The sequence below is a fragment of the Vidua chalybeata genome, chromosome 24 (assembly GCF_026979565.1).
Source record: "Vidua chalybeata isolate OUT-0048 chromosome 24, bVidCha1 merged haplotype, whole genome shotgun sequence".
In the NCBI taxonomy this organism is placed as follows: Eukaryota; Metazoa; Chordata; class Aves; order Passeriformes; family Viduidae; genus Vidua; species Vidua chalybeata.
Genome location: NC_071553.1, coordinates 3994573 through 4019076, shown reverse-complemented (window position 1 = coordinate 4019076; position 24504 = coordinate 3994573). Strand labels below are relative to the sequence as shown.

The following is a 24504-nucleotide window of genomic DNA, read 5'->3' as shown; positions in this document are numbered from 1 at the left end:
GGCCACCTGGGCTGTGGAAGATCTCCCTGTCCATGGTCACCAGGGCTGTTGAAGATCTCCCTGACCATGGCCACCTGGGCTATGGGAGATGTCCCTGTCCATGGTCACCAGGGCTGTTGAAGATCTCCCTGACCATGACCACTTGGGCTATGGGAGATCTCCCTGTCTGTGGCCACCTGGGCTGTGGAAGGTGTCTCTGTCCACAACCACCTGGGCGGTGGAAGATCTCCCTGTCTGTGGCCACCTGGGCTGTGGAAGGTCTCCCTGTCTTTGGCCACCTGGGTTGTGGAAGGTTTCCCTGTCCGTGGCCACCTGGGCTGTGGGAGATCTCCCTGTCCATGGCCACCTGGGCTGTGGGAGATGTCCCTGTCCATGGCTACTTGGGCTGTGGAAGGTCTCCCTGTCTTTGGCCACCTGGGCTGTGGAAGGTTTCCCTGTCTTTGGCCACCTGGGTTGTGGAAGGTTTCCCTGTCTTTGGCCACCTGGGCTGTGGAAGGTTTCCCTGTCTTTGGCCACCTGGGTTGTGGAAGGTTTCCCTGTCTTTGGCCACCTGGGTTGTGGAAGGTTTCCCTGTCTTTGGCCACCTGGGTTGTGGAAGGTTTCCCTGTCCATGGCCACTTGGGCTATGGGAGATGTTCCTGCCCATGGGCCCGGATGATTGTAAGGTCCCTTCTAACCCAAACCATTCCTGGAGTGTGGAGACCACCAAAATTCCACTCTAGGTCACCTCTGGCCAAGTCCCAATGAGTGGCAGGAATTTTTCCACTCTAACACCTGCAGAGCATCGAGATCAGTTCAAATTAAAGGTTCTACAACAGCCCCAAAATTCCTGAATCCATCCTGGCCTGGATTTTTGTGATAAAACTCCACTAAGCCCAGCTTGGTTTCCTGTTTAGGCTCAGCTTATTTTTCCTTAATCCCCTTTCATGACCACACGGGACAAGTCCCAGCTGCTTTAATTCCCTTTCCATCTTTGTCTGGGCTGGGATCACCTCCTATGCTTGTAACTTCCGAGACTCTTGACTTCCATTATCCCGATCCCACTGGGATAATGGGGTTTGTTCCCAGCTGCTGGATTTTTAAAGGAATTTATGTGACTTCGTGGTGTCAGGGAGTCCCTGGCTGTGGGACTTCGGGATTTTTAAAGAAGGAAGGTGGATGAGGCAGGAGATCCCAGGTTTGAAGCCGAGGGGCACAATCAAGGCACAAAAATTGGAAGAAAAGCTGGAATTCTGGGATAAACTAGGTGACCATCCATGACCCCAGGTTTGAAGCCAAGGGGCACAAACAGAGCATGGAAATTGGATGAAAAGCTGGAATTTTGGGGCTGGGATGGCACAGACAACACCTCCTCCAGCTGGGCATCTCCAAGAGGAGATAGGGCAAGGAAAATGGGGTGAAAAAGTGGGAATCAGGGCACTGGAAGCAAACTGGACCCAGTTCAGGGGTTGTTACTGGGAAAGATCCATTTTCTGTGCCCTTCCAGTGAGTTTTTTAATTTCTCGTGGAAATTCCTGCAATAATTTGGAGGTTTGGGAGGATCTGGATGAGCCTCCAAGTGTGTGTGTGTTGTATGGAGGCAAAGCAGGGAGATCAAAGCTTCTCCTGCCTCTGTTTGAGGGTTGGGATGGGTCAAAAATCCCAAAAATCAACAAAAACTGTCCCAAAAATAGTCAGATCCGAACTGCTTCACTCCAGATCTCCCCACACAGCAAAAACTGTAGAAAAGAGGCAAAATCCCAGCTGGATCAGCAAGAAATTGACCAAATTATGATTAAAAATATGGAAATGAAGGTTTTTTTGATCTTTGGGGTCCAACTTCGGGACAAGTGAGGAAGGAGAGGGTTGGATGTGCTGGGATCCCTCACCTGGAGAGGGAGGTGAGCCAGACCCTTCCCTGCAGCAGGAATTTCCATTTGTAGCTGGATCAGGAATGTTCTCCTGAAGGCTGGAGGTGTGAAATCAGATTTATTTTCTTCCCACGGAAGAGGGCGAAGCCATCGTGGGGATGCTGCTAGCCGGATTTGTGATGGGAAAAGCACAGCAGGGGGTGTCCAGCTGTCCAGCTGTCCATCTGTCTGAGCTCCAGGGTCACTCCAGGTTCCTAACGGCCACTCCGCTTTATCCCTGCCCGCCCAGATCCCAAGGCTGCGCCCACGGATGTCAGGATCAGAGTCTTAAACAGCACTGCCATAGCTCTGACCTGGACCCGGGTGCACCTGGACACCATCCAGGGACAGCTCAAGGAGTACCGAGTGAGCAAATCCCAAACTCCCCAGTCCCAAATCCCCGCCCAGCACTGACCATTAACACAGCTAAACCTCCCAAAATTCCCAGCTGGCTCCCGGGGGTGGAGCTGCTGGATGTGGGGATGACAGAAAACTTCCTTTGGTCGCCAGGAGCCCTTGGGTTTGGGGCAGCACCAAGGATTTGCTCTTTGGGGTGTCAGGATGGGGTTGGGGATGTCTCCTGTTGCTTCCTCTGGACTTGGCTGCAGGATTTGGGATGCTCCAAGAAAACAGGGAGGGATTGGGATGGTCCTGGCCACGGAGCACAGGGGCTCTGAGGGAGTGACCCCAACCAGGTCAGGTTTTGTGTCATCCCCAAAACACTGACAGCGTTTTTTACTGATCAACGAGCCTCGCAAAGCCTAAACCTGCGGTCAGGACTAACTGAGCGCTAAAGCCAGCGTGGATCCGTGTCTTTTCAGGTCTTTCCAGGTTTATATTTAATATTTGTCTATCTTTCCAGACTTATATCTAATATTTATACTTGCTGCTGATGGAGCCATTCAAACCAAGCCAAACCCTGAGCAGGACCCTTCCCTGGGCGTTAAAACATTCCCAAAACCTCATGTCCAGCAAAGAACCCCAGCGTTCCCAATCCGATCATCTGCTGGCTCCACTTTTCCTGATTCTGAGGGATTTTCTCAATGGATTCTTGTTTCTGCATGAAGTAGGATTTACAGTCAGGAGCTCGAATGGGAGATTTCCCAAATTCAAGCTTTTATTCGTGCCTGGGTGTGTCCCACCTTTCCTTGTCCACCGCGAGCGGAAAGGGAGAACCACTCGGATTTTAATCTTTGGGAATTAGGAACAGCTTTAGTCTGAGCTCAGTGGTTTTGCTCAATGTTTTGGGAAGTTCTTAACCCCCTGCTCAGCCTGAGGTAACACCCAGATTTTCCTCATGGAGCTTCACTAATTCCTCTCAAAACTCCCACAGCCTCGAGCCACCCTTAAAGGCAAAAATCTGCTTTTTAACATCTAAAAACCCCAAAAACCCGTTATTAAACGGGAAAAGGCTTCACCTGGCCTGCCTATTTCTTGAAGGCCTATTTCTGGAGAGACAGCAGCTTGCTGAAGAACCTGTGGGTCTCCAAAAAACGGCAGTTTGTGAGTTTTCCTGGAGACCGCAACCGGGGCACCGTGTCCCGGCTGTTCCCTTACAGCAACTACAAGCTGGAGATGGTGGTCACCAACGGCCGAGGGGACGGGCCCCGCAGCGAAATGAAGGAATTCCCCACCCCTGAAGGAGGTACGTTCCCACAGGGAGCTTTTTTTTCCCTGCTGGGAGAGGTTTGGGTGGAGCAGATCCAGGGAGCCGAGCCGCGGCTGAGGAGGGATTTTAGCTGAGCGTCACCTGGGCGCTGTCGCCGTCGGTGACGTCACTGAAGGCACAGCTGGAGTTGGCTCCTGACCCCTTCAGCATTCCCAAAAATCCCTCAGGCAGGGGGTCTGGACACCTCAGCCAAGAAGATTTTGGGCTGGACAAGGGGAATATTTGCAAAACCCTTTCCTAGGCACGGCTCAGCGCCCTCGATTTGCTGCCTGAGCTGTAAATGTCCCCGAGCCGCGGTTTGGGGACGTGGCAGTGGTTGGATCCATCCTGGAAAAGGCAGGAAAACCTTCCCAGGACCTTCAGGAATCACTGCCAGGCTTTTAAGGCAAGAGCACCTCGTTCTTGTGTCAAGGATGAACTCAAGGGTTTAATTTTGTCACTGGCACAGGAGCTATTTATAGAAACACCGATAATTCCGAGTTGGAGCCGCAATTCCAACAGCTGGAAGTGACTTTTCCTACAGCACAGGAGGGAATTCAGGCACAGAAGGTCACAAAAACACAAGAAAATATTTGCAAGTCTTGTCTCAAAATATTTTGGGGTCTCCCCTTTTCTCTTCCTTTCAGCGCTGTCTCTTCCTTCACAGCTCCATGGAAAAATTCCAGTTTTTTAAGGATTTTCTGTGGATAATTGAGGTTGTTTCAGAAGCAAGGGTTCAATTCCTGTAGGTTTTGCAGGCAGGGGCATTGTGACCCTATTTCTGGGGGATTTGGGCTGGCTTTGGACATTTGGGTTGGTGATGAGGACATGCAGGTGGCGTTAATTAATAATTATGGATTTTACTCTTATCAAGGGGAAAATGCGGATTTTATTTTTTCCTACACCACCAAGCCCTTTCATCGACTCAAACTGACATTGAGGAGGCTGAAGGATATCCTGAACAACTAAAAATAAATCCCTGAGCTCTCCCATCTCTCTTCCCCCAATTAAGACACCGCAATTAGGAGGAAATCAGGAGAATAATTTAACTCCAGGCTGGATAATTCTTTCCTTCCTTCAGCAGTTAAAGCTGCGATAATCCCAAACATTGGGTGAGGAGGAGTGGGAAGCATCTCCCTGGGGGAGATCTCTGGAATTCCATCTCCCAGTGATTTTTTGGGATAAGAGAAGCCACTTTTGGGGGGTTCTAACAGAGAAATCTGTGGGATGAAAATTTTGGGATGGGAGGGGGGGTGTAAGGAAGGTTGGGAAATTTGTTTCCAACAGGCAGAAACGGGGCTGGAGTTAAGAGAAATTTTTGGGATATTTATCGTTCTTCTATGAGAGAAATATGTGGGATGAAAACTTTGGGATGGGTGGGGGGTGTCAGGAAGGTCAGGAAATTTGGGACCAAGAGAAGTGGAGCTGGAGTTAGAGAAGTTTTTGGGATACTTCTTGTGCTTCTGGGAGAAATCTTTGGGATGGGTGGGGGGTGTAAGGAAGGTCAGGAAATTTGGGTCCAAGAGGAGAAGTAGGGCTGGAGTTCAGACAAGATTTTGGGATACTTTTTGTGCCTCTAAAGGAGAAATTTTTGGGATGAAAACCTTGGGATGGGAGAGGGATGTAAGGAAGGCCGGGAAGTTTGGGCCCAACAGGAGAAGTGGGGCTGGAGCTGCATTCCAACTCTGCTTCTGTGGCCTCGCTGGAGGATCCCACGGGATTTTTTTTGCCCAAAACCCCATTTGGATCCTGGTTTTTGGGAAAAATCCTTCATGATCCATTTGGGGTGTGTCTGTGCGGGGATTTCTGCGTGGCCCGGCCATGGCGGGTGCAGCAGCGCCAGGTTCGTTACCCCGTGTGTGTTTTCTCCTCCCTCCCCTCTCCTCCCCGCTCCCCTCCAAGTGCCCAGCTCCCCCAGGTACCTGCGGATCCGACAGCCCAACCTGGAAATCATCAACCTGGAGTGGGATCACCCTGAGCATCCCAACGGGATCATCACGGGATACACCCTCCGGTACCAGCCCTGTACGTGCCGCGTCTCCTTCCCGCTGATAAATCAGGAAATCCTTCCCTTCCTGCTTTTTGCCAGGCCAGGGAGATCCACGAGGAGCTGGAGACTTCCATGGTGGGACAAACTGGTGTTGGGAGGGGTCCTGGCCATCTGCAGGGGGGGTGGTGGGTGCTCAGCAGCCCCCCAGACTCAATTTTTGAAAAGAAACCGGTTTTATCTCAGATTTAGGAAGATTTTAGGTGCAGCTTGAGACATCTTTGGTGCTCACTCAACACAAATTGGATGAGGTGATGCCCAGAGCCTGAATGACCCTGAACCTTCTGTGCCCACCCGAATGTCCCCCCCAGCAGGTCCCCAGGTGCCCCAAAGTGGGTGTATTGAACAGCCCTGAGCCCCACGGTGACCCCACAGAGCCTCTCTGGGGTGAGGGGACAAGCTGGAGACATCTGCACTTAATCAAGGAGGGGGTGGGTGCTCAGCAGCTCCCCAGACTCCGTTTTTGAGGGAAAATCAGCTGGATCTTGGATTTAGGAAGATTTTAGGTGCAGCCAGAGTCATTTTGGTGCTCATGCAAACACAAGATTTAGGAAGTGATACCCCAGAACCTGGGGCAGGACAGAGCACATGAAGGTCCCTCCCAGCAGGTCCCCAAGCCATGATGTCACCAAGTGCCCCAACCTGGCCACGCTCAAGAGCAGCAACAGCTCTGAGTCCCTCAGTGACCCCACAGTGACCTCACAGAATCTCCAGGGGGGTGAGGGATGAACTGGACACCCCAAAATTCCTGGCCCAGGCTGAGCTTGGCCTGCGCTGCCTTCTCTCTGCAGTTAACGGGTCGCGGACGGGCCGGACGGTGGTGGAGAACCTGTCCCCCAACCAGACGAGGTTCACCCTGCAGAGGTCAGACCCCATCTCCCGCTATCGCTTCGTGCTCCGCGCCCGCACCCAGGTGGGAGAGGGAGAGGCCCTGGTGGAGGAGTCGCCGGCGCTGCTGGACGAAGGTAAGGGCAGCACCCGGCTCTGCCGAGGGGACAGGCTGTGTCAAACCCAAAAAAATGGCAACCCCAAAAATGTTATTGTGACAGGCCGTGGAACAGCCAAAAAATGGCACGGTGGCAAGATGTGACAAACCCCAAAAATGTTATAATGACAGGCCGTGGAACAGCCCAAAAATGGCATCATGACAGGACGTGGCAACCCCAAAATGGCACAAAGACAGGCCTTGAGACATCTCAAAAATATCGTCATGACGGGTCAGGCAACAGCCAAAAAAAATGGCATCGTGACAGGATGTGGCAAATGCCAAAAATGTTATTATGACAGGCCATGGAACAGCCAAAAAATGACATTGTGACAGGCCATGGCAAACCCGAAAATGGCATCACAACGGGCCATGGAAGAGCCCAAAAATGGAATCAGGGAATCCCAAAAACCAGGAGTGCAGGACAGCGATGGCCGCTGAGCTTTTCCTGCAGAGGTGGAGGTGGCCAAATGCTGCAGTTCAAACCCAACTGAGGTGACCTGGGGACCGTCCCAGGGAAGCTCCTGGCTGTCCCCAAGGGAGGGACATTCCTCGTATGCCCTGGAGCAGGAGGATATTTGTAGATTTTATGGTTTTTTACCAAAAGAGGGCAGGGCGAGATGGGATTCAGGAAGGAATTCCTCGCTCCGAGGGTTTGGAAGCGCTGGCACGGAGAGGTTGTGGATGCTCCTGCATCCCTGGAAGTGTCCAAGGTCAGCTTGGAGCCACCTGGGATGGTGGAAGTGTTCCTGGGTGGGACTGGACGAGATTTAAGGTCCTTCCCAACCTGAACCAATCCATGATTTTGGGATCTCGCTCTCCTTGTGCTGAGGGTGAAGCTCTGATTTGCCCCTCTGTGTTTCCGTGTCAGCTCAACAGGGGCAGCTTCGGGGGATTTTTGAGTGCAGGGAACTCAGTGCCACCTCCCTGTCACCCCATGGGTGTCACCTGACCCTAAAAGCCTCCAGAGCCCCAATCTTGGCCCCATAATCAGATAAAATTCCCAGTGCCACCTCCCTGTCACCCCACAGGTGTCACCTGACCCTAAAAGCCTCCAGAGCCCCAATCTTGGCCCCATAATCAGATAAAATTCCCAGTGCCACCTCCCTGTCACCCCATGGGTGTCACCTGACCCTAAAAGCCTCCAGAGCCCCAGTCTTGGCCCCATAATCAGATAAAACTCCCCTTGTGGAACATCCATCAAATTTAAGTGGAAGTTCCGGAGCCCTGAGGGAACCAAGGGCGGCTCTTTCCCCTCTTTAAGCTCGGCTGACAGAGCTGGGATTGGGTTAGAGCTGGGATTTAATGGGGTTTTCTCTCCTTCCCTCCATCCCCCACCCCAGCTAATGGCTCTGAGTGGGGAAAGCGATTCCTGCCCGGATCCAGTGGGAATAAAACCGTTCCCGACACCCCTGCCATGGGATCCAGCAAAATTTATTGGATGGGGGGGAGAAAACAGCCAAGGAAAACATGAGAGGGGCCTGGAATTGCTTTAAAAGGAATTGTGAGAGCCTAAAAATTGAATATTTTTAGCTGGTTCACACCCGAATTTTGGACACTGATAACAGCGAGATAACAGTGGTGGTGTATAAATTTTAATTGATTTGGATCAGTTTTGTGTATCAGAAATATCAGGTGGTGCCCAAACCTGCTGGACAAGACGAGGAACCCCCTCTGTGGGGTTTGGGGTGAGGATGTGGCACCTGATGCTGCCAAAGAGACAAGGTTTGGCTGCCAAAACACAAAAAATTATAAAATTTGAGTAATTTACTCCCGTACCACCGAAATTTGCCCTCCAAACACGAGGTACAACACAAAACAGGTGAGTTTTGCTCACTTTGATGGGACTTCCTGCCGAAAATAAGCAGATTAAGAAAATTAAACCCAGACGAGGCTGGAATTAAAGGAAAATAAGCAGATCAAGGAAATTAAACCCATTTGCCTGCTCCGAGGAGGTTTCCTGCTCACCAGACTCCTCCTGAGATAAAAATCTGAGATAAAATCTGAGACGCAGACTTTAAATCAGGTGAGACGAGCAAGGAGAAACTGAGGTGAAACTCGAAATTCAGTGTCAAAACCGGTTTTTGTTGGTATTAGACCTAAACACCTGCTTAAAAACCCGGCTTAACGACGCCACTGTCACCTCGATGCCACTGCTGTCACCTCCGTGCCACCTCTGTCCCCTCTTGGGTGTTTAACCTGGATCCTGGTGTGGTTTATCCCAGATTCCTTGACGAGGTTTATCCCTGATTCCTGGTTTATCCCAGATTCCCTGGCTTAATTTATCCCAGATTTTCTGGCATGGTTTATCCCCGATTCCTTATTTATCCCAGATTTTCTGGCATGGTTTATCCCTGATTCCCAGTTTATCCCTGATTCCTGGTTTATCCCAGATTCCTTAGCATGATTTATCCCCTATTCCTGGTGTATCCCAGATTTTCTGGCATGGTTTATCCCCAATTCCTTATTTATCCCAGATTTCCTGGCATGGTTTATCCCTGATTCCTGGTTTATCCCAGATTTTCTGGCATGGTTTATCCCAGATTCCCTGGCATGGTTTATCCCTGATTCTCGGTTTATCCCTGATTCCTGTTTATCCCAGATTCCCTAGCATGGTTTATCCCCTATTCCTGGTTTATCCCAGATCTCCTGGCATGGTTTATCCTACTTTCCTGGTATGGTTTATCCCTGATTCCTGGTGTATCCCAGATTTCCTGGCATGGTTTATCCCCGATTCCCTAGCATGGTTTATCCCCGATTCCTGATTTATCCCAGATTTTCTGGCATGGTTTATCCTACTTTCCTGGCGTGGTTTATCCCTGATTCCTGGTTTATCCCAGAGTTTCTGTCATAGTTTATCCCTGATTCCCAGTTTATCCCTGATTCCTGGTTTATCCCAGATTCCTGATTTATCCCAGATTTTCTGGCATGGTTTATCCTACTTTCCTGGCATGGTTTATCCCTGATTCCTGGTTTATCCCATATTCCCTGGCGTGCTTTATCCCAGACTCCTGGTTTATCCCCGATTCCCGGTTTATCCCAGATTCCTGGATTCCAGGGGCTGTCCCAGGTTGGATTTAATCTCGTTTTCCCCCTCTCTCTCCGCTCTCCGCTGACTCCGAGTGTCCTGGCGGCGCGTTGGGGTTGTTTGATAAATTCCTGTGTTTTTCTCTTCCCTCTTTCTCTCCGTTTTCCCATTTTTCCCCTCTCTCTCTCTATCCCTGGCGCTGCCTCCGAAGCCACACCAAGCCCAGGTACCGTACCCGGAGGTAACCGGCATGGGGGCAACGGAGCTTGCCAATTAAGCTGCCAATTAAGCCGAAAAGTTCATTAAAACCCTTCCAATGGCCACGCCAATTGGGCATTTCAATCCCTGCAGGCACAAAGGGGACCGGGGCGGCTCCACAGCGGGGCGGGCGAAGATTAAAAGGTCTCTAAGCCAGGCTTAAAAGCCGCTCGAAAATCTGGTGAAAACCAAACCACGGTGGCCGTGGGCTGGGCGAGCCCAAAGGAGAGTCAAATTCCCATTAAAATGGAGTTTGTCCCTATTAAAATGGGGTTTTTTTCCCTTTTAAAGTGGGGGTTTTGCCCTGTTAAAGAGAGGTTTTTTCCCCTATTAATGAGGGGCTTTTTCCCTATTAATGAGGTTTTTTTTTTCCCTATTAAAGAGGTTTTTCCCTATTAAACTGGGGATTTTTTCCCTATTAAAGTGCGTTTTTTCCCCTATTAAAGTGGGTTTTTTTCCCTATTAAAGAGGAGTTTTTCCCTATTAAAATGGGTTTTTTGCCTATTAAAGTGGCTTTTTTCCACTGTTAAACAGGGATTTTTTTCCTATGACAGGTTTTTTTTTTAATATTTAAGATACTTTTTCCCTGTTAAAGGAAGTTTTTTCATATTTTAATGGTTTTTTTTCCCCTATATTAGTAGGGTTTTTTCCCCTAATATAGACAGTTTTTTCCCTATTAAAGAGGGTTTCCCCCCTATTTTAGAAGGTGTGTTTTCCCATATTAAAGAGAGGCATTTTTGCCTATTAAAGGACTTTTTTCAATATTAAAGAGGGGTTTTTCCCTATTAAATAGGGTTTTTTTCCCTATTAAAAAGTTTTTCCTACCTATTAATCAGGGTTTTTTCCCTCCTAATGTGGGGTTTCCCCCCCCCTATTTTAGAGGGGGCTTTTTCCCTATTTTAGAGGGAATTTTTTCCATATGAAAAAGGTTTTATTCCATATTGAAGACTTTGCTTCCCTCTATTAAAGACATTTTTTCCACATTAAAGAAGAGAGGTTTTCCCCCTATTAAAGAGGGGTTTTCCCCCTATTAAAGAGGGGTTTTCTCCCTATTAAAGAGGGGTTTTCCCCCTATTAAAGAGGAGTTTTCTCCCTATTAAAGAAAACTTTCCCCTCTATTTTTGAGGCTTTTTTCCCCTATGAGAGAGAGGTTTTCCTCTATTAAAGAGGGGTTTTCTCCCTACTAAAGAGGCATTTTTTCTTATTACAGAATGGGGTTTTCCCTATTAAAGAGGGGTTTTCCCTATTAAAGAACTTTTTCCCCTATTAAAGAGCTTTTCCCCCCTCTCACAGAGGATTTTAACTCAGCTCTGCACAAACCCCTCTCCCTTTTTAACCCTCACCATCCCCACCCCACAAAATCCAGAACATTTCTGGCTCCATGGGGTCCTTCCAGCACCTGTGGGATCGCAGCTGGAGATTTGGGATGGTTTTTTTTTGGGATTCCCTGTAGCTCTCCCAGGGCTTTGATCCAGGAGATTCCTCCCATTCCCGGTGTCCATTGGAAGGGTTGAGCGGGAATTTGAGCTGTGCATGTTCTGCATGGAGCCTTCTGCTGGCTTTGCCCTCCTCGCTATTCCCAAAAAAACAGTGGGAGCAGGGAAAGACCTTTTCCAGCACCAGGGACAGCTCCTCCTCCTCCTCCCGCCTCCATGGAAAACCCGATCCCGGATATCCCAGCGCCGCCCTGCATCGCCCCAACACCGTTCCAGATCACCCAGGGAAGCATCCCCACCTCTCCCAGACTTGGAAAATTCCCATTTCCCCACATTCCAAGCAGCGGGAGAGCCTTTTGCCAGCTCAGGAAAGCCGGAATTGCCAAGCAGGGAGGTGCAGCCGCCCCAAACTCATCCCAAAAAAAAAGCTTTTTTTGGGAGCAGCAGCAGCAGCTCCCGATTCCTCACAATGGGAGATCTCAGCAGGTCCTGCTCTGCCTCTGCACATTCCAAGCAGGAACAGCTTCCCAGGGAAGGTTTTCCCCAAGGATCCAAGTGCAGGATTCTCTTTCCTGCCTCGTGGATGTTCCTTTGCCTTGGATTTTGCTGCAGCGATGTCTCTTCCCGATATTATTTTGCTTTTTCCCCCCTCTTCCTGAACAGATGCCAATCTTTTTCCTTCCTCTCTTTTTCTCTTCCTCCACTGTCCCCTCCCCCCCAAAAAAGAGGAATAACAGATTGGTCAGGTTTAGGTGGTGGGGACCTGAAAAGGCACTTAAAAATCCTGGGAATGCACACGAAAATCCTGGAAATGCACATATAAATCCTGGAAATGAACACAAAATCCCTGAAAATGCACATAAAAACCCTCGGGATCAGGACCACCTTCTTCTCCAGCTCCTTTTCCATCCAGGGTTTGGCTCAGCCACCAGAATCCGGATTTTCTTTGTGGATCAGGATCACCTCAAGTCCTTTTCTGCTTCCAGAGGGTCCTGCTGAACTCTGGAATCGTGCCCTGATCTCTTCATCCTCCCAGCGCTGAATCATTCCCGGCTTCACTTCTTGCACCACTGGAATGATTTGTGATTTCAGGGATAATCCCCCAATTATCCAGAGCCCATCCCTCCATTTCCCCCTTTCCAAAAGGAGAAATATCACTTTGGGCAGTGGAGCTGGAGGTCAGGAATTGCTGCCTCATCTTCCTCCCCATTCCAGGCTCCAGGAGGGGACTCAGGCCATGGAAAATTCCCTTTCCCACCCCAATCCCACTCCAGAGCTGGATCTCTTTCTCCTCAGGCCTCCTCGGGCTCCAGAGGATGTTCCTCTTCCCAAAAAATCCTCGAAATTCTCCCTGACCTTCCCCATCTCCACTGGCTGACCCAGCTCGGGTGGATTTTTCTGGAATTTGTCCTGAGTTGCAGGAAAATTCTCCTTGCCACGGCTGGTGTTGAAAGGGAATGAAAAGTTCATTTTCCAGGGAAAACCTGACACAGGGTCAGGAGGAACCGGAGCAGGCGATGGAATCGAAGTGAAGTGCAGGGATTTTCCCTCAGGAAAGGCCTCACCTTTCCTAAGCCAGGCTTTGGACAAACAGGAGAGGAGATTTGGGTAAAAGAGAAGATTAAAAAGGAGTTTTTATTCATGCTCTGGGCAAGAAAAAAAAAATCCAAAACCGGCTTTTTGATTTTCCATCCTTATGGAAAAACTTCATCAGGGACCATAAAGAAATCGGATTTAGACTCAGACAGAAAATCCTGACTTTTCTCTGTCCATAAATGGGAATTTGAGGTGAAAAATCCCATTTTTCATTTTAGAAACAGAAGGAATTGCTGAGCCCTCTCTTTCTGCTCCATCACCCTCTTCTCTTCTCCAATTTCTTCTCTTTCCACATCAAATTTTCAGAACTTCGTGGCCAAGGACTCCCAATTCCATTCTGTTGGTAAAAACCAGGAGAATTAAAAATAAATCTCCGCCAATGCCCTCAGCCCAATCATCAAAAATCATGAAAAATTCATCCCAATCTCTCCAAGCCTCATTATTTTGTAGACACACCCCAGGGAAAGCTGTTGCCACAGCCCAACAACACATTAAAAGCACCTTTGAATAATTAAAAAGCAGCACAGATTGGGATTGCTTCCTGCATTTTGCAAAAATAAAAAAGCCACTTTTCGTGAATTATGCTACTCCAAGCAAGATTTGCGTCTTTTCCTTAGAGCTTCCCTTCAAAAAATCCTGGTTTTCTTTCAGGATTCCCCCTCTCTGGGATCTTTTTCCCCTAATCCGAGCTTCAAACAGCTTTTTGTGGAAGGTTTGGAGGTTTGTTTTTTTTTTTCCTGCTCACTCCCGGCTGGGGAGGCAGCGAAGAGCTCAGCATCTCTCATTAGTGAAATTATTAATTGCTGCATCTTGAATCCATCATCTTCCCCCCATCCTTCCCTGAGAGGGAATAATGGATCTTGGAGACGGAAAAAGCCTTGCAAGGGAGGCAATTAAAGAGCTGAGTGCTCGTTTGGCGCTTTCCAGGAAGATGGGCACGGCTAAAACGGGATAAAGAGCTGGGAATTGCTGCTGCTGGTTTTTACTCCAAATTTCCCGGGTGATTTCTTCCCGCTTGGAGCAATTCCCAGGTGCTGCCCCGCCTGGGATGTGGGGAATTGGCTGCTCTCTTTCGGAAAAAAAAAAAAGAGGGATTTTCCCCCCAACCCCATCCCACAAATTCCAGGTGCTCCGTCCTGGCCCCAAACTTTCTGTCCAAGCCCTGGGAATGCAGGAGAACAACTCCAGCTCCTCAAAGCTCGGGAACGCCGTGCCTGGAGCACCGCGGCCGATTTTAGGAGGGTGGATGGGATTTCCAGGCTTTCCAAAGGGCCGGGAATGCCAACCCTGTCTCCCTTTGGGATCTTGGTCACTCCTGGTGTCAGCGGGAGGGGACCCTGGGAAGGGACTCTGGGATCTCTGGAGGTCCCTTTTCTTTGGGGGATATCAGATCCATGGGATGACTGAAATCCTCCTTGATCCCTGGGATCCCTGAGATCCTTTTTCTTTGGGGAGACAGCAGATCCCTGGGATCCCTGAAATCCTCCTTGATCCATGTGATGCCTCTGATCCCTGAGATCCCTTTTCTTTGGGGGATGTCAGATCCTTGGGGTCTCTGAAATCCTCCTTGATCCCTGGGATCCCTGAGATCCCTGTGATCCTTTTTCTTTGGGGGATATCGGATCCCTGGGATCCCTGAAATCCTCCTTGATCCCTGTGGTCCTTCTGATCCCTGAGATCCTTTTTCTTTGGGGAGATAGTGGATCCCTGGGATCCCCAAAATCCTCCTTGATCCCTGTGATGCCTCTGATCCCTGAGATCCCTTTTCTTTGGGGGATGTCAGATCCCTGGGATCTGTGAAATCCTCCTTGATCCCTGAGATCTCTTTTCTTTGGGGGATATGAGATCCATGGGATGTCTGAAATCCCCCTTGATCCCTGGGATCCCTTTTCTTTGGGGGATACTGGATCCCTGGGATTCCTGAGATCCCTGAAATCCCTCTTGATCCCTGAGATCCCTCTGATCCCTCTGATCCCCTCCAGCCCTTGGGCTGGATTCCAAAGCCCCCCCGATCTCCCCTTCCCCAAACCTGAGCTCTCCTCCCGCATCCATTTCAGATTTAATCCCAAACGAGGCCCCAGCTCCGCATCCCGGGGCGGTTTAGGATCAAAGCCCACCCCTCCCTCCCTCTCCGTGGGAGCCGCATCCCACCCTGCCCTCCCCGAGTTTTCCAGCTCACCCCATCCCACTCTTCACCTGGCCCGCTCCTGCCAGGCTGATTTCCATCCCCGCCATCCCCTCCCGATCTCGCTCGGAGCCAGCCCCGTTATCCTGATGGGAAGTGACGGCTCCGCTGGCGGGGAGCGCTTGCCCCAGAGCCAGGGAAGTGGGGCACTGTGGAAACCCAGGGCACCGGGAATATTTCTCTGTCTGCTCTGGGGTGTCCTGACCCCCAGAGGAGCGCTGGCTCTGCCCCTCATTCATGGAGAAAACTTCCAAAGCCTCGAGGCAAACCAGAAACCACAAAAGTGTGAAATTCGAGATTGTAGGGAGTAGCTCAGTGTGTCACATGGGTGAGAAATATAAGATTTTTAGTATGTTATAGATGGGTTCAAAATAGAAGATATAAAACATTATCTTGAGTTCCCTTCTTCTTTCTTCTTCTTCTCCCTCTTTCTTCTTAGGTTTAAGTAATATCTTGTAATTAAGTAGAAAAATCCACATTACGAGTCTTTAGAAGTCAGTTATTAAGTTAGGAAAAAAAATAATTTAAGTATCATTTCTTAATTAAGTAGCTTAGTTTTTGCTTAGACTTAAAAAACCTTATAACAAAAAATTATTAACCGTTTTTGTACTGTTTTTAATACACACAGAGTCTAGTACAAACAGTATGCTAAAGTTTTGATAAAATAACAATAAACAAAAACTACAAGCCAAAAAAAAATCCAATACATCCCTCATTCCTGACACAAAACTACTCCAAAAGAATCTCCCCTACCAGGGGAGCCCCCAAAAAATTACCCAACTTAAAACCCACAAACTCACAGGGGCAGGGAGGGCAAACCTGGAACCGTGGGCAGCTCATCCCGGTGCTCCAGGCGGGGCAGATTTGGGTGCGTGAGGGATGCTCAGAGATTTCCCCCGGATAATCTCTTCCCATCTAAAGTCTGGAGGAGCATTAAAACTGAATTTCTGCTGCTCCTGGGAGAGCCCCTCTGGAAGCTGGAAAGCTGTGTCAGGTTTTCCACCAGCTCCCTCCTTCCCCAAATTCACTTTGTGCCTTTCGAGGTCTCGTTCCCCAAATTCACTTCATGCTTTTCGAGGTCTCGTTCCCCAAATTCACTTTGTGCTTTTCGAGGTCTCATTCCCCAAATTCACTTTGTACCTTTCGAGGTCTCGTTCCCCAAATTCACTTTGTGCTTTTCGAGGTCTCGTTCCCCAAATTCACTTTGTGCTTTTCGAGGTCTCGTTCCCCAGATTCACTTTGTGCCTTTCGAGGTCTCGTTCCCCAAATTCACTTTGTGCTTTTCAAGGTCTCATTCCCCAGATTCACTTTGTGCCTTTCGAGGTCTCGTTTTCCTCCGAGGGGAGCCGGGATTCCCGTGGGAATGCCGAGCCTGCATTAGCTGAGTGTTCCCAGCCTCCGGCGCGGCTCCATCCCGTTAATGGGGACATTAACCCGGCGACACCAATCTCTTAACCCCAAAAACCTACCAGCAATCCACGGAGATGGATGGGGACAAATCCCAGCGCAGGAAAAGCTTTTAGCGGCCTCTGGACCCCGCCAAGTCCTTGTGGAGCAAACCCAGAAGGGCAAAACGCAAAAATCCCTTTTGTTCTTTTTTGGCTCACCACGAACACGCGAGGGCAAAGCCGAGCCTTTGGATGTGTCCCCTCCCTGTCACCTCCCTGTCACCTCCCCCTGCCCGGGACGGACCCCCCGGGCCGGGCCAGGGACGGGCTGGGCACGGGGGGCTTCAGATTGGGGTGCATGAGATCGGGACGCTGTGGGGTCAGCGCCGAGAGCACCGGGAGGGGTTTTGGGGTGACTGTGGCTGCTCCAGGGACCGGATGGGGCTTTTGGGGTGACTGTGGCTGCTCCTGGGGCCAGACGGGGCTTTTGGGGTGACTGTGGCTGCTCCTGGGGCCAGACGGGGGTTTTGGGGTGACTGTGGCTGCTCCTGGGGCCGGACGGGGCTTTTGGGGTGACTGTGGCTGCTCCTGGGGCCGGACAGGGGTTTTGGGGTGACTGTGGCTGCTCCTGGGGCCGGACAGGGGTTTTGGGGTGACTGTGGCTGCTCCTGGGGCTGGACGGGGCTTTTGGGGTGACTGTGGCTGCTCCTGGGGCTGGACAGGGGTTTTGGGGTGACTGTGGCTGCTCCTGGGGCTGGACGGGGCTTTTGGGGTGACTGTGGCTGCTCCTGGGGCCAGACGGGGCTTTTGGGGTGACTGTGGCTGCTCTCGGTGGCTGGGCTGGTGCTTTGAAGGAACTGGGAGTGCTCTGGGGGCACCTCTGGGTATGGATGGGGTTTTGGGGTGACTGTGGCTGCTCCTGGGGCACTTTTAGGAAGCAGGGGCGCTCTGGGGACATCCCTGAGGCTGGCCTGGAGTTCTGGGGGAACTTCGAGGACTCGGGAGTGCTCTGGTGGCACCCCTGGAGCTGGGCTGGAGGTTTTGAGTACCTGGGGCTGCTCTGAGGGCACCCCCGACCTGGGCTGGTGCTTTCAGCCACGCTGAACTCTAATTTTGCATCTCGGACTGAGAGAGCTCCTGCTCCTCTCAACCTTTGGATGCTGAGTTTCAGGGCTTGGCTTTCCTTGGGGACAGGGTCGGTGGGAAAGAAAAGCCTGGCTTGGTCCTAGGACTGGTTTTAAAGTGCTTCCCTAGAGCTGTCGTGGTTTGAGGGCGATGTTTATAAAATCTGGCTCCCTTCGCCCATCAGAGGGATTTGGAATCGTGTGGCCCACAGGAATAATGATGATAAATATCATTTAACCTGAGCCGGGTTGAGTCCCCTCGGAGTCACCTTTGGTATTTGGAGCTGAATTGCGGCTGCGTTTTCCGCTGGAAGGTTCCAGCCCCATTCCAATGCCCCCCTCCCTCCCGCTGGGACCCTCACCCCACTCGGAGTGGGTTAAAGGACACATTTCCCCCTTTCCTTGGAGAGCACATTCCCGCTTTTCCTCGGGGTCACAGCCCGAGTGAGACAATTAGCAAACAAATCGCTCCCAGTGATCCCCCTGGACAGCTCGGGGTGTTCCAAACTCTCATTTAAATGTAAATTGGGAGGGGCAGCGCTGCCCGGGCTCCGACCCTCCCTCCCCCACCAGTTAAACTCCCCTCGATGCTGAAGCTGCTCCTTCTCCAGGCTGGACAAAGCTGGGAAGCTGCAGGCTGAGCTGGCAGCTCCAAAAATGCCGGAGGTGTAGTCCAGGAGCAGCCGGATTAATGGAATTCATGGGATTAGTGCATTTTCTGTGAGCTAAATCCCCTTTCCTGGAATGCTGTGGGACAATGGGGTGAGGACAAACCTGAGCGTCCCCTCAGCTGCATTTTGCCAGGCTGGCCGTGCTGGTTTATCCCAGGAGATGTTGGGCACGGGAAAGGCAGAAGACAAGCAGCTCCTTCAGGCCTGGGATTGGGATTGGGATCGGGATTGGGATTGGGATTGGGATTGGGATCGAACTGGGGGAACAGGAGCAGCCCCAGCACCTCTCCCAGCCCCTGGGATGGGCTCAGGGGGACAGGGGTAGGAAAAGGGGCTCAGCCATGAATTCCCAGTGGGATTTGCTCCTGCACCTCTCCCAGCCCCTGGGATCAGCCCAAGCCATCCCTGCATGGGATCAGGGGTAGGAAAAGGGGTCCAGCCGTGTGTTCCCAGTGGGATTTGCTCCGTGCCGCTCTGCTCCGGATAGGGCAGTGCTCGGGAGACGCCACCTCAGGTACAAAGCCGGTGTTTCCCTCTCCCAGAGGCAACTGGGCCGCCTCCAACCACAGTGGAGGAAACCAGTCCTGAAACCAGTCCTGAAACCAGTCCTACAATCAGTCCTACAATCAGTCCTACAATCAGTCCTGAAACCAGTCCTACAATCAGTCCTACAATCAGTCCTACAACCATCCCAACCACCACCGACACCACAACCACCACCACCACAACCACCACCAGCACCGCCGCCAGCACCGCCGCCAGCACCAGCGCCGCTGCCGAGAGGGCTCCGGCAGCCACCACCAGGCACGAGTTGGGTACTGAGCTTTCCTTTTCCTCTAACCCCTCTCTAACCCTACTGGGACCCTTCCCCACCTCGATTCCTTGGGATACCGGGAAAACCGGAGCCATCCCACGGCTCTGGGACGGGAATCTGGGTGTACAAGTGGGAGTTTGGAGAGTTCTGTGGAATCTGGGTGCACAAGCTGGAATTTGGAGAGTTCTGTGGAATCTGGGTGTACAAGTGGGAATTCAAAGAGTTCTGTGGAATCTGGGTGCACAAGTGAGAATTTGGAGGGTTCTGTGGAATCTGGGTGTACAAGTGGGAATTCGGAGAGTTCTGTGGAATCTGGGTGCATAAGTGAGAATTTGGAGGGTTCTGTGGAATCTGGGTGTACCAGTGAGGATTTGGAGAGTTCTGTGGAATCTGGGTGCACAAGTGAGAATTTGGAGGGTTCTGTGGAATCTGAGTGTACCAGTGAGGATTTGGAGGGTTCTGTGGAATCTGGGTGCACAAGCGGGAATTTGGAGGGTTCTGTGGAATCTGGGTGCACAAGCGGGAATTTGGAGAGTTCCGCGCCACCAGGGAACGACCCAGCCCTGCTGGTGTTGTGGTGATGCCGGATGCGGTTTGGGAAGAGGTGGACAACCCTACAGATTCCCCCCAAAGTGTGATCTGGTGTTCAGAGCTGTTACAAACGGGTTCTGGTGCTCCTGCAGGAGATGTCAGCTCGGATTTAGCACCTCAGCTGTTAGCAAGGAGACCTGTCAGGATTTATCCGAGTTCTTGGGTTTATCCCGCTGCTCCCTGCGCTGCTGGAGCCCCCGGGAACGCTGGGGAAGGGTGGGAGTTCCAGCACCATCCCTGTGCCGGGCGTTTCCCAGGTCTTCTCGTAACATCAGGAGAATCAAACTCGGCTCTGGTGGGGAAATCTTCCCTCCTGGATGTGTTTGAGGGATAGATCTGGAAGGATTTATCTGGGTTTGAAACGCCAGGATAACGGAATTGACGGTTTATAAATAATTAGGGTTGTTCAAAAAATCAGTCGAGCAAAAAAAGGGAATGAAATCTGGATTAAAAACTTGGATGGGGTTTGGAGCAGCCTGGGATAGAGGGAAAAGTGGATTGAGAAGAGTTTTAGGATCCCTTCCAGCTCAAATGAGTTTGGGATGATTCCATTACTGAGTTCAGAGCCATTTCTCTATATTTTTGCATAAAATCAGTTAAAAATGCTTTAAAGCCACCAAAACTTTCTGCAGTGGGGATCTGCCCCCACCTGACAGCCCAGGGTTGGTGACGAAGTGAAATCACCCCCACACCAGTCATTAATCCATGGAAAAACGCTGCTAATTAGAAATAGGGAATTAAGCGTGAGGCACGGAGCAGGGAAAGAGGACAGGAGGCAACGAGGAACCTCCGGTGTCCCCATCCAACCCAGGTTGGGATTTAAGAAATTCCAGGTCATCCCACAGAGCCAGGTCCTTGTAATGCCCTAAAAACCCCAAAACTGGCTTTTTTTTCCAAGGGATTGTGGTGGTTGATCCCGGATTTGTGGCATCAAAACATTGAAATACCTCAAGGAGAAATGATAATAAAACCCCAAGGGGTTCCTTCTCTGCTGTCCCTTAAAACCCCACTAAAGTGTGGGATTGGCTCCCACTTCTGTAGGAACGGGACTCGTCCCAAGCAACGTCGAGATCCCTTAACTTCAACCTCACACACGGGTGACCTCGTTGTCCCACCGGGGCCACAGCGAAGTGACAATTCCCTGCCACTCCCAGCACTGGCTCCGTGCTCATCCATGCAGGAATTCCGGGAAGAGGTTTCCCTGCTGGCCCAGATCCTTGGGGATGTGGCCCGGAAAAATTCCAGGATGAGCCGAGTGCCGTTGGGTTTAAACACAACCAAAATTCCCTAAAAATGTTGGGAATCTTGGAAAAAAATCGATCCAACCTTAGGCTGAGGTTCGTTCATGCTTAGGCTGAGACCAAAGTGTTCGCTCCAGGTTTATGTAATGATTTTGTGAGGTTTTTGTGAGGTTTTTGTGAGGATTTTGTGAGGATTTTGTGAGGTTTTTGTGAGGATTTTGTAAAGATTTTGTGAGGTTTTTGTAAAGGATTTTGTAAGGCTTTTGTAAAGTTTTTAAAAAGTTTTTAAAGTTTTTTCTGAGGTTTCTGTAAGGTTTTTGTGAGATTTTGTAAGGTTTTTTTTTTTAAGGTTTTTATGATGCTTATGTGTTCTCCTGAAGTTTCATAATGTTTTTGTAAGGTCTTTTTTATGGATTTTGTAAGGATTTGTGAGGTTTTTGTGACATTTTTTGTAAGGTGTTTGTAGGGCTTTTTAAGGTTTTTATGACTTTTTTTGACGCTTATGTGTTTTTATGAGGTTTTATGAAGTTTTTGTACAGTTTTTTAATGTTTTTTTTTTTAGGTTTTATAAGGTTTTTGTACTGTTTTGTTACGGGGTTTTTTTGAGGTTTTGTGAGGTTTTTGTCAAGTTTTGTAGGGTTTCTGTCAGGTTTTCAAGATTTTCACGAGCTTTGAGCTCCGAGCCGGGCCTAACCCCACTAAAGACTAACTCGTGTTCTAACCTGTCCCCCAGCCGCCAATGGATCGTCCATATGGGACATCAGAGCCATGGCAAACAGTAACTGGGCAAACATCACCTGGAGCCACAATTTCTCGGCAGGAACTGACTTTGTGGTTAAGTATATCACCAGTAAGCATCAGATCGCATGGGGACTCTACGGGGTGGCGCTGCCCTTAGAGATCCTGCCAGCTCCCGCCCTTTCCTTGGATTTAATTCCATGATTCCATGGCCAGCTTGGAAAAAAAAAAAAAAACCAAAAAAAACGGGAGGGGAAAACATGGTGGTTGTGGCGGTTGGGGTAGATCAGAGGTGGTTCTCGAGGGGTTCCCTCTCCGTGCGCCGACGGCCGTGGGGTTTGATGATCCTTGGGAATGTTGGAAGAGGTGGAAAACAGAGAGGAAAGTGAAATTGATGGGATTCCTGAACCTGGAGTTGGCAGAATCCTCTAAGATCCCAAACCTCCTCCTCGGTGTTCCTTAGCGTTGTACGGCTCCGTCCTGGGCTGGAAGCAGAGCTGGGATCTCTGGGTTTGGTGCCGGTTTAGGGAGAGGTTTTTGTCTTGTTGGTTGGTTTGGGGTTTCTGGAGAGGCAGTGCTGGCTGCTGCTCATCCCCGAGTTTATTTCCCAGCCCTCGCATCCGCTGCTGTGCCGGTCTGGAATCCCTGAAATTGTAATTCCAGGCAGGAAACCCCTCCTGGCCATTCCAGCTTCCCTGAGGAGATGACCTTGAACTGTGTTTAAAATTATTCCCTGTGCAAAACCAGTGCCTGGTCTCCAAAATTCCCATATTTCAGGATATGCATGAGCTTGCCAGGCCCTAAATCCCAAATATCCCAGCTCCCAAACCACCCCTATTTTTCCTCAGTCACTGGGAAGCACAAGGAACAGGCTCAGGTGCTGAATCCATGCAGCAGCATCAATCCCTTGGGATTCCCTCTCCAGGATTTGGCTGAGGCAGGAAATCTTGAAGATTTCAGCCCTTTCTGGACGGCCGTGGTTGTCCCACCCCTCTTTGGTGGCATTTGAAGGAACAAAACCTCAAAGCCACAATTTTCAGTGGGTAACGACCACAGCAGCTCCTTGTCCCCAGGGTGGTGACCCCAAACCAGCAGCTCCTTGTCCCCAGGCTGGTGACCCCAAACCAGCAGTTCCTTGTCCCCAGGCTGGTGACCCCAAACCAGCAGCTCCTTGGCTCAGGAAAAGATCCCATATCAGCAGCTCCTTGTCCCCAGAGCTGCATTATTCCCACTCTATCCCAGGGATTTCACAATGCCTTGCCTGCAGTATAACGATCCCAAATTTGCAGTTCCTTGTCTTGGGAAATGACCCCAAATTAGCAGTTCCTTGTGTCAGTACCAATCCCAAACCATCAGTTCCTTGTGTCAGTGCTGACCCCAAACCAGCAGCTCCTTGTGTCAGTGCTGACCCCAAACCAGCAGCTCCTTGTGTCAGTGCTGACCCCAAACCAGCAGCTCCTTGGCTTGGGAAATAACCCCAAACCGGCAGCTCCTTGTGTCAGTACCGACCCCAAACCAGCAGCTCCCTGTCCAGGAGCCGCGTCATTCCCGGCCAGCCCGCAGGGCCAGCCCCGCGCCTGGGCCGCAGTGTCCCCGGTGTCCCCGCGGGGTGTCCGGGCGGGGTTTGATGTGCGGTTTCTGTTCCCCAGGTAACAAGACAGAGAAATCAATCCCCGTTAAGGCTCAGGGCCCGTCCTCGGTGCAGCTGGCGGATCTGACGCCGGGGATGATGTACAAGCTGTGGGTGTTCCCCATATGGTCCCACCCCAGCGAGCACTCGTACATTACCTTTACCACCAGCTCAGGTGAGACAGGCATCGTCCGCGTGTCCCCAGAGTGTCCCCGGCGTGTCCCCGGCGTGTCCCCGGCATGGCCCCGGCATGGCCCCACCGTCCCCATGGTGCTTTGGCCATGGCTGCATGGAAATCCCTCATCCCACCGCCCTCAACTCTTGGCATTTCTCAATCCAGGGGTTGCTCGGCGTTGCATGGAGAAGCCCAGGAAGGGATGGGGATCCTTTTGGATGGGGATCCCCCGGGATGGGATTCCTTGGAATGAAGGAAAGGGAGAAGAGCGCGTTCGTGTTGTCACAGCCTCTGCTTGCGGCCCCTTCGTGCCCGTTGGGACTCTGGGGGGCAATGAGATGTCACTGACGGGATGCAGGCCTGGGAGTGGGAATGTGGTGTTGGCACAAGAGTATCCCTAGGGATTTCCATACTCCTGGGGCGTTTCCTCTGGTGGAATTTTCCAGGCTTTGTATCCATGTGGTTTCCGCATCTTCCTGGTTGTGGATTCCCCCGTTTCCCACGCGGCTCCAGACGCTCCCGCCTTTGTCCCACAGGAGCTTTATACGTTTGTAAAACTCCGCCGTTCCCTCCTGACGATTCCCAGTAAATCCAAACAGCCCTAAATCCCTTCGTATCCACCCGGGGCTTTTCCAAAGGGATCTGTGCACAGCTCCTGTCAGTTCCACTCTGCTGGAATTCCACAGAGCAGGAAACACTGGAGCAGCCTCCCTGACTGTGTCGTAGGTAGAGGTTGGGGATTTCCAAATAATTAAAATGGTTTTGCTCGGCTCCAGCTGTGGACTGGGAAGCTCTGGCAATTTCCAGGCCATGCTGAGAATGGCAAAAGGAAAATGGGAATCCCAGTGCGAGAGAGCTGTGGGAACTGGGGAGCAGAGCTCCCCACACCCCCATGCGCAGCCAAAATTGTCAGAAAATCTGCAATATCACCCGGTAATTCCCCGGCAGGGACAGATGGCAGCTGCTGGTGTTCCATGGAATTAACGTTGGAAAAGCCTCTGCCATCATCGAGTCCCACCATTCCCTGGCACTGCCAAGGTCACCATGTCCCCAGGTGCCA

General features: G+C 50.9%; 1 protein-coding gene across 5 annotated transcripts in view; it reads left to right on the top strand.

Moving 5' to 3' along the window:
- Window positions 1-24504, top strand: part of NFASC (neurofascin) — a 79527-nt gene that overhangs the window by 41748 nt on the left and 13275 nt on the right. For 2 of the 5 annotated variants that reach the window (XM_053963794.1, XM_053963793.1), the window contains 4 exons: window positions 2140-2255; window positions 3330-3534; window positions 5440-5562; window positions 6376-6549. In XM_053963794.1, coding sequence (XP_053819769.1) covers window positions 2140-2255; window positions 3330-3534; window positions 5440-5562; window positions 6376-6549 — 618 coding nt within the window. Of the gene's footprint in view, window positions 1-2139; window positions 2256-3329; window positions 3535-5439; window positions 5563-6375; window positions 6550-18797; window positions 19071-21634; window positions 21752-23288; window positions 23445-24504 lie in introns of all 5 variants that reach the window. The other 3 variants (XM_053963796.1, XM_053963795.1, XM_053963791.1) reach the window with 2 other exon arrangements.